General features: G+C 31.3%; 1 protein-coding gene across 1 annotated transcript; it reads left to right on the top strand.

Moving 5' to 3' along the window:
* The first annotated feature begins 615 nt into the window (after positions 1–615).
* On the top strand, positions 616–2,529 carry LOC110112949 (cytokinin riboside 5'-monophosphate phosphoribohydrolase LOG1-like). The gene is made up of 3 exons (XM_020845353.2): positions 616–773; positions 864–1,007; positions 2,295–2,529. The coding sequence occupies exons 1-3, from the start codon at positions 666–668 to the stop codon at positions 2,385–2,387; spliced, it is 345 nt and encodes a 114-aa protein (XP_020701012.1). The 5' UTR covers positions 616–665; the 3' UTR covers positions 2,388–2,529.
* Positions 2,530–10,348: the final 7,819 nt, after the last annotated feature.

A 10,348-nucleotide genomic window follows, 5' to 3' on the forward strand; every position in this document is an offset into this window, starting at 1 on the left:
TTATTTTTTCGCTTCATTCAATATATTTTTACTATAAATTATTGTAGAAGCTTATAACAAAATTATCTTAAACGAAGCCTAAATCTTGTTTTTATAAGCAAGATAAAACTTAGGCTTAGTTTGGGATGGCTTTTTTGTTGCTTCTTAAACCAGCTTTCAAAATTTAATTTTTGTATTAAAAACATGTTTTAAGAAAGGAAGAAAGAGCCGTCCCAAACGAAACTTTAGACTTATTTTTAGGCAAAATATTATTATAGCTATGGCTAAAATAGCTTATTTCTTGATATGCTATAGATGATTAGATGTTGAGATGGGCATTAAGTACTTGAAGTTCGGTATGAACTTTTTGGGATTTCCAATAAATTTAATCACAAATTCACTCATATAATTGACCAATTAATTAAGGTGGGCTACGTAGTTTTCATTTGAATATTCAAAAAAGTTTATATTTTCCCCAAACTTGTATATCTGATTCATCAGATGTGCCACTGAGCTGTTCTGTTGATCTCATAAATTTCGTTAATATATTTTGAAAAATTATTAGTGCTTAAATCCTTTCGGCACATTCCCAGCCTTTAATTATTGATGTCGGCTGAGGAAGGACACCCAATCATGCACTGTATGTTTCATAATAGTGCTACATAAATTTTCTTAATATAAATTTAATGTATAGCTGCTCTGATTTTTTGAATGCTGAGGCAGGCGGTTATGGAACTTTGGAAGAGCTACTGGAAGCTATCACTTGGGCTCAGCTAGGCATACATAACAAGCCAGTAATTCTCTTCTTCTTCTTTTTTCTTTTTTTAATTACTATTTATGTCACAGTCATTAACAGTTGGGTTTTGAATTAATTTATGATTAAGGTTGGTTTGTTGAACATTGATGGGTACTACAATTGCTTGCTATCCTTCATCGATAAGGCAGTGGAAGAGGGATTCATTGACCCGGCTGCCCGTAATATTATCATCTCTGCACAAACATCGCATGAGTTGCTGTCCAAGCTTGAGGTATGTACGTGGACAACTTAGCGTACAAGCTTGTATAAGAATTATTACATTGCTAGTATAAATTTGAAATATTTATTATTAGTATTATTATCATTATTAGTTTTTATTTTTATTTTTTTTTTATAAATTTTGTATATATGTAATTTTAAAAAAAATTCTTCTAATGATTTTTAGCAGATAATTAAGTATTTGTGTTATTTATAAGTTCATAAAATATTATTAAGCATAGTAAGTTAACAGATTTTATGAGATGCTTCTGAAATTTCTCAACGGATATGACTACAATTTTGTTATAAATTATAAGGGTACAGAGTATGAAAAAACATTCATATATATATATTGGTTCACATATAAATTTGATGAATAATTAAATTATCATAAAAAAATAAAAGTTAATAAAATATTGGTTCACATATAAATTTTATATTATAGATTACATTAAACGGTCTCATTTTGATTTTTAAGATTATATAGACGGATGGATTTGAAAATAAAACCGAGAAGGGAAAATTTTGAAAGTTTTCTTGTTTTTTTCTGAAATAATTTTTAATTGTTTTGTTTAAAATATTTTATTAAAAAATTGTTTTAGAAAATAGTAAAGAAGTATCATAAATTTACTGTAATGAAAGGCAGAGCAAATGGGCAAACTAAAATAAAATAAATAATTATTTAAATATAAAATCATGTTTACAAAAATTGACAAGCTACAACTTGAATTTTTTTAGTATTAATTAAACATGGACCATTTAATAGTTCTTCTAATTATTTGTAAAATATGTGGGTTGATTTTTATTTATCAGTAAAATAAAAATATTTATGTCATATTAATATTTAAAATTTCAGCATGCTTTGTATGGTAGTGAATTAGTGATTGTAGCACCGTACTATCTATATTTTTTTAAATCTTAAAAATCAATTCTATAATAATAAAAATTATTTTCCTCTTTCAGGTCATAAATACTATGACCTAAGTTTGTAAAATTTAAAGAATATTATTTTATAAAATTTCAAATAATTTTTTCCTGAAAATCAGGGCCATAAATTAATAAAAAATCTATTTCATGATGTTTAATCTTTGTTTTGCTCAGTTCTGTAGTCAAATGAAGATAAGATTTTTAATTCGTAAACAAATTTAAACCAATTTATCTTTGCCTTTATAGAACTAATGAATTAAACGGTCAAATCATTCAAATTTGACTTATCACCAACAATTGCACGAAACTAAAATTATCATTCAATCAAAATATGTAAAAAAATAAATTTAAATGATAATTTTTTCTGCTACAGGAATACGAGCCCCGAGAGGTCGGCATTGCACCCAAACTTAGCTGGGAGATGGAGCAGCTGAGTCAATCTCCGAAGCTGGACATCGCTCGTTGACCCGATATGCTTATGTATATTCTTCGTTTTATTAATATTTTTAAAAAAGTTGTATATTTTAGTTGGCAACAACTGCTGCCTTTTGCCTAACTTTCCATTTACGCTTTTATTAAAAATATATATATATATATCTTTCTGCCAAGATACTGTCGACGTGGCAGCTGGTTGTTTTCCCATTGGTCGAATATCCTTGCGTAGCAAAGCTTCACTGTGCGAGTGTGGGTCCTACTATGTTGTCCTCTTCGCCGACCTCTGGGAACTTGACTTCCATGTATAAGAAGCACGGCCTACGTGTCAAACACCGATAGCCTCTATGGGGATTATGTAGACATGTATGGCATGTGTGGGTAGTTATGTTTTAATAGAGCTTTAACTTAGGGGAATGTCCGGTTGGAGGCAAAATCCCGCCAAAAAACTCGGTATTTGCTTGGTACAACTAGGTATTATTTGATATTAACGAGAAATACCGCTCTTCGAAGACCAATACCGAGTTATACTAAGCTGTACCGAGAAATACCGAGTTGTACTGAGTTTTTCTAGGAAAAACTCGGTACAACTTTTGTATAACTCGGTATTTCTAGATTTAGCTCGATATAATTCGGTATTGGGTCTGCAAATGATGGTATTCCTCGTTATTGTTTGGTATTGCTCGGTATTTGCTCGGTACAACTCATTTTTTGACGGGATTTGGCCTCTGACCGGACGTTCCTCTGCGTCCGATCGGAGGACGTAATAATTGTTCGGACATGGGTGGGGTTGTTTGTATGTTTTTTTTTTTCTGTTGAATATTTAGATCATTTAAATCAAATTTATACAATATCAGGATATATAAACTTTGATTTCAAAATATTTTGATTGGTAAGACAGAGCATCCAACCAACAAATCAAAAGGAGTTACATAATTTGTATGTATCAAGCATGCTAAGATTTTGATTTAAGATTTAACTCATCAGATTTAGGTTTTGTTACAGACAACTTTCTTACTGTTTCTTAAAACAATTTTCTAATTTCTTAACAACAAAATTGTTTTAAGGTGTAAGAAAGCTATCTCATATGAAGCCTTAGGCTCCGTTGTTTGGGATGACTTTTTTTACATCATTTAAGTATAAAAACTCTATTTTAAGAAGTAATAAAAAAGTCACCCCAAACAAAACTTTAGGCATTGTTTGTGATATCTTTCTTATTTCTTTCTAAAGCAATTTTTTATCACAAAAAGTTTGAGTTTAAAATTTTGCATACTAAAAAGATATTTTAAAAAGTAGAAAGAAAGCTATCGCTAATGAAGTCTTATGTTTTGTTTGGGAAGGCTTTTTTACTTCATCTTGCACCATCTTTTTAGTATAAAAATTAAAATTTTATATTTAAAAATTATTTTAAAAATAGTAAGAAAACCGTCTTAAATGGAGCTTTAACTTCAATTTGGTTTGAACTAAAAATTTTTATTAATGTTGAAGTCAAATTTATAGGTTATTTAATAAGTAGGGTAGCTTATTAAATGCTTTCGCACGAATAAGTAGATCGAGTGACTTCAGCCATGAAGGACTCCGCAAAGCTACTCACCAATCAAATTGCTTGCGGTCGGTGGGCTTTGGTTTTCATGGTATTTTTTTCAACGGAAAAAAATTAGCTTGGAATTTTTTATAATTCTTTTTTTTTTTTACGATGATATGAGATGAGCGTGACATATAAAAGTTTATATTCTACTTATTTTAAAATAGAATGAAGATTTTTATCATAATTGTTCATCCAAATGCACCACTAATCTTCGTGCACTGATCCTAATGGTGTTTACATAGTGTGGCTCATCTAATTAAAGAAGATAAGGAAATTGACTTGGACTTTGAATTGAACTTGAGCATGGTAAATTACTCGTGCTCGAGCACAAGCTAAGAAGTGGTTCGAAAAAATGATGTTCGTTGCTGTAGCGATTTTTTGGCGACAGTTTAAATCGCATGTAGTAATAGCAGTTCAAACAGTCTTTAATAGAAACGGTTTAAACGGCCGCTATACTCTCCTATACACAACCCTCTTCCACGAGAGTTAAATCGTGCCCTATCTAGTTCAGTGTTTTCTCTCATTGATCCTGGATTCATCCCCACGCTCACGTTGCGCAAATGCTTTATATTGAACAATAACTACGGCGGTCTGGCAGCTATTTTAAATTTTACACCAGTTAAAACTATCACTAAATCCTAAATTAAGTGCTATGAAAGATTTTTATCTTATTCCCCTTTATAATAGTTTAAAAATCAAAATATATAGTTCTTTAAATTAAATATTATATATTTATTTCAAAATTTATAAGAAAAATGAAGATAATCATAAAATTAAAAAAAATGATTTTTTTTAAGTTATTTTTAAAATTTTGAAGGTATTTTTCCTGACATTCTAACTTTAACCCTCAACATAATAATAATAATAATAATCATAAATATCTCTACGAAATATTTAGATTGGTAGCGTGGTTTTATAATTTATTAATTTTTAATCAGGATTTTAAATTTGGCATTATGATAAATAAATTAGAATCTCCGCACACAATTTTTTTTTTTTTTGGGGAAATAGCACACAATTTTTTTTTTTTCAAAGCTGCACAGAGAATTCGGCGGAGAGCACGTGGCTTGTTGGCTTTTGTGGGTGTGGATAAGGTAAGTGGTCCCTATTTCCTATGGTCTCTTAAAAGGAAGATAAAAATTAAAAAATACTCAGTAACATAATTTTCATATATATATATTTTTTATATTTATCTAATGTAGTATTCTATAGATACAATTTATAAAAAAAAAATTTTTGGTAGGGGATGGGCAAAAATGATTATGATTGATAAAATTAGGGCAAAAAATTTTTTTAAGAGGGGGCAAAATACCCAAAATATCCAAAATGTTCCAAAAAATACCCTCTAAAATTAAAAAAAAAAAATTAAGGGTGGGCATTTGCCCCCCCCTCACTTGTATGGGGATCCGCCCATGCTCATATTTGATATGAAAATGAACTATGGGTGGTATGTATGTAATATTAAAGTTTTAGGTGTTAAATATGTAAATAGAATAGTATTAAGTGATATGTATGTAAATCTCCCTTAATTTTATTGTTGTTGCATATGAAAATTATATTGCACTAATCTCAAAATAAATTAAATATTTTTTAAGCCTATACTCAAATAAATTTTGTCAAATCATCCCGACCCTATTATACATATATTCGATCTATTATTTTTCCAACCAATGCTTCGTTTGGGACGGCTTTTTTACTGCTTCTTAAAACAACTTTCTAATATAAAAATTTTAATTTTTAAACTAAAAATATATTTTTAGAATCAATAAAAAAGCCATCATAACTGAAGCCTAAATCAAATCAAATTAATCATGAAATTAAATATCTATCTTATGAACTTTTAAAAATAAAGGCACATAACATATTTTATGCCTATCTTCATCCCATGGTATAGAATGCTTCTAAATTTGTGATTTTTTTTTGCATATAGTAAGAAATAGATGAGATAATGCTGATGTCTGCTGAGTCTCTGCCTTGACTTCACAGAACAACAGATCTAGAGATGGCAAAGGACTTTTCTTTTGAAAAATTATTAGGTCCGGACACCTGACGTAGCTCTACATCCGGACGCCAATAATATGTCTCCACGTGCTCTTACTTTTTACCGCGCGGGCTGACGACCCGACTCAAACCTGAACTCGGTATTGCTCAGTTTGCGAATTGCTAGGTATTGCTCGGTATTTCTAGGTATTGCTTGACAATAATGATAAATATCACTTTTTCAAGACCAATACCTAGCAATACTGAGCAATACCTAGAAAAACCGGGGTATTGCTAGGTAATGCTCGGTATTGCTAGGTATTGCTAGGTATTGGACTTAACAGAATGGTATTTATCATTATTTCCGACCAATACCGAGCAATACCTAGCAATACCTAACAATACACAAATCAGCCGATACATAGCAATGTCGGGTCCGAGTCATCGGGCCGCGCGGTAAAGAGAAAGAGCACGTGGCGACATATTATTAGCGTCCGAATGTAGAGCTACGTCAGGCGTCCGGACCTAATAATTTTTCCTTTTCAAGGCCACCAACTGCTTCCTTTTGAACATTCTCCTTAACCTCCCTATAAAGGAGATAAATTTATTTCCTTTAAGGAAAAATGGATTAGAATTGAGTGGAAGGAAGAAAGGGTAAGGAGCCTGAGAATATTATATGTACAAGTGACCTCTCCAAGTGGTACCTAATTAATCATTGACAGTTAGTGCAGCTTATCCTCCCAAAAATTTATGTATTTATTTCTTACTAAAATATATGAAAATGGAAGATTTAAAAATATATATTGTAAATGGCATTTAAGCCTACAGACTCCCCAATATGATCATGAAAATTTAATCGAATTTGTCCGATTAAAAATAGGATTTTAAAAAAAAGTAGAAGTACAAAACGTAATCTCCGAACTCCTAAATTTTTAAGTCACGAGCGGTTGAATTAATTTGACTGAAAATTTTAATGAATAGGCAATGTTGAATGTCATTTTATTTATTTATTTGTTATTCCTTCGGCCTATATCATATTTCATGATATGCAAATATATGTTGTTCACCACCTCTGGTAGGATGTGGCTTGTTGGCAACCACTGGTGGTACGTCTTTTTTATTCTGTTTGGTGGCCTTTATTTGGGAAGTGAGGTTGTGCTTCATCTGTGCTCCTCCTCGATCTGGATGGTCCCTGCTCTCCTTCTAAGTGGTTGGAAGAAAGCCTATTGCCATTAACTGAGCCCGACTGGCTTGTATCATTCTTAATGTCTGTTGCCTTTTCTTTGCTATTTTAGTTTTGTAATTGTTGCTTTGTTCTTTGTTGGACTTATTTGTATGCTATTTTCTTTGTTGGATATATATATATATAATTTAATAATTTACATAGTTTTAATTAATTTTAATGATATGTGCATCATCATAATAGAAATCTCAGTGAAATCTAGATGAAATGTTTCCTTCCACTGATTCTCTACAAGCTTGCTTCCCAGTCAGATAAACCGGCCACTTCTTTATAATATTATATACAATGCTGTTGAGGGTATCATGTGACAACATGGGCCATGAGCAGGAAACAGAACAAGAACTTGGCAGCTTGTGTTGGGAGAACTTTGTGATCTGCTAGAAAAATGGGAGTCCTGCTTGCCTTCTGATTATTTTTATATATTGGAATTTAATCCTGCGAAGAAAGAAGAAATTTATAGTAGGATTTTTGTTTCGTCTCCCCGTCAAAATGCAAGGTCTAACGCTGGATATAGGTAAAAGATACTTTCATGGCGGAAATATTTCTGAGTGGAAGAAGGGATAGAATGTTATAAATGTCATAAGTACAGAATTTTCAAACAAAGGAAGAAGATTTTTTATAGGAAAATCTTTGAAGAAAGAAAAAAGCCAAAGAACTCAATTCAGAGGACAAACTTTCATCATTAGAAAACTGCAAAAGTATGAGATATGTTCGTTTTTTTATTGCAAGAAAGAATCAGGCAAGGGATTCAAAATAGGAAGGAATGCATTAAATGATCTTAGTTTGATAATAGAGAGACATCAAGAATGACAAGTTTTAATTTTAGGCTAACACAAAGTGCTAAGTAGAGAAGAAGCTACCCACCCATGCTTAGTTTGGTTGGTGGGCATGCTCAGTTGGAAACTCCCCATCTCGAGTTCGATTCTCGTGAGAGGCAGTTGTCCCTTCAGTGGGGGCCCCAAAGCGTCAGCTGTGGGTACAGTACTATGGGTGGCCCGGTAGGTCAGCCGGGTACAGTACTATGGCAGTAACTAACCGTGCTCGCTCACACTAACTAAGCTAAGCATCTCTGGGTATAGTTATTTTTTTATTTATTGTACTTCTGTGTTAAGAGCAATTTATTTTTTAGCTTTCAATTGATACAATTGGATATAGAATCTACTTTAGCAGAAAAAAATAAAAATAAAATTACAACTAAATGCTTAACAAAATAATCTCATTTAAATGAATAAAAAAACAAGAGAACTAATATATAATGCTTACCCCTAAAAAGACATCCCGTTTGCTTCAACTAAATTGACTCTATATATATATACACACACGCGCGCGCGCACACCCAGGCGAAATAAATCTTATTATCTCCAATATATTAAGATTTAATTCATTTGAGATAGTTTTTTTATTACTTTCTAAAAAAAAAAATTCTATTACAAAAATTTCTTGAAAGCTGTCCCAAACATAAACCTAAATAAGCTATTTTTTTCAATATAAACAATATAATTAGATTTAGGCTTTGTTTATGACAGTTTTTTTGTTCCTTTATTTTTCAGATCGTAATCATAATTTCTATATGGACACTATTTTTTTCCAAAAAATTGTGCGCTGAAAAATTGCCTTCTACAACAGCTTATAAAAATTACTTTTCTTACAGCAGCTTAAGAAAACATTAAGAAAACGACCCCAAAGGAAGCATTACGCAATTTCCATCACAATATTTGGACATGATTTTTCCTGTTGATTTGCTTCCAACAAGTTCATATTCCAAAACATTATTCATACTCTATGCAAATTGAAATCCAAATCATCCTAATTCTTTATACAGAAAAGAAAATATATCAGAATATTATGATAAAATTTATATTAAAATAGGCTTTAAAATTATTAAATTTATTTTAAAATTAATGTAATATGCACTAATCTTAAATAAATTTAATTGTTTTTTTTATAATTTTTTTGTTCTTATAAGTAATATTCACTTTAAATTCTTTTTCTTTTTTTGGGAAAAATTTAGGGCCTAGCCCATTTTCATTACAATGAATAACAAAATTACAAAGAAAGTATGAGACCCATGGCTACTCCACTGAGTAGAATACATATAAGAGCTGTTACAAAAAAACTAGCAATGCTCATTTAGACATTTACAAAAGAAATTAAGAAAGTACAACCAAGTATCCAAAAAAATTGGGTGATGCTAAGATACTAGAAAAATAAAAAGGGATTGAACATATCTGGATGTAGACGGTATCCAAAAAATATCATGGAATAATTTAGAGAGCAGCACTTGTCAGCAGAAACACCCGGTTGCTTGAGCTGAAGAAGTAGAGACAATCCAAGGTGCGAATGGAGGGGCCAAAAATAGCTGAGCATTATCATCGAGAGCACGAATAAAACAAAGAAAATCATAGCATCAAAAGTCTCCAACTACTCAAATTAGCTTAAGAAGTTTTGTTAAACAACCAAAATTTTACATTTTGAAAACTTAAAGGGTTGCGTCACATTTAACTTTCCAAATAATAGAAGTGTCTTTTAATTTGATATCCGTATTTCCTTGCATTACTCTCCCTCCAAAGATGGTAAACCATATAGAAAAGCATAAGAAAAAAATCGCTCTTAACATCAACATGTAAGGAACTGCCACCCTCAATAAAATCCAACACTTCTCTAATGTTAGTCTGCCGCATGAAGGATGAGAGCATATGCATAAGGTTGCAAAGACATTAAAAAAAATAAAAAGATAAATAACACTTCAGGAAAAGCCATACGAAGACCACATAAGGGGTTAATCTATATATTTTGTTTGATCAAAGCATCTACAATATTCAAGACCCGCTTGAGGGCCAACCATTCATAAATAGAAAACCAAAATGAATGCCTTCTGTGTCAGAGTTGTGTGTGCCATGAGAAAGATAAAGCATTAGAGTAATTAGATATGATGAGAGTCGTAATCCTTGGATTGTGCTTCTTTTCCCAAAGGCAACAATTATAAGCAACATTGTGGATGAAAAAAGGCACAATTTCCATGGAAGAGGAGAGATAAAGAATCAAGTCTTGTTGTGTAAAATTTCTTACCAAAATCTCTACCAAGTTCCTTTTCCATGGGAACATCAAAGATAGAAAGCTTCATCTTATCTCCTCGAAGGAACTTGGAAAAGGAACTTGGTAGAGATTTTGGTAAGAAATTTTA

This window comes from Dendrobium catenatum, unplaced genomic scaffold, assembly GCF_001605985.2.
Source record: "Dendrobium catenatum unplaced genomic scaffold, ASM160598v2 original_scaffold_61322, whole genome shotgun sequence".
Lineage (NCBI taxonomy): Eukaryota > Viridiplantae > Streptophyta > Magnoliopsida > Asparagales > Orchidaceae > Dendrobium > Dendrobium catenatum.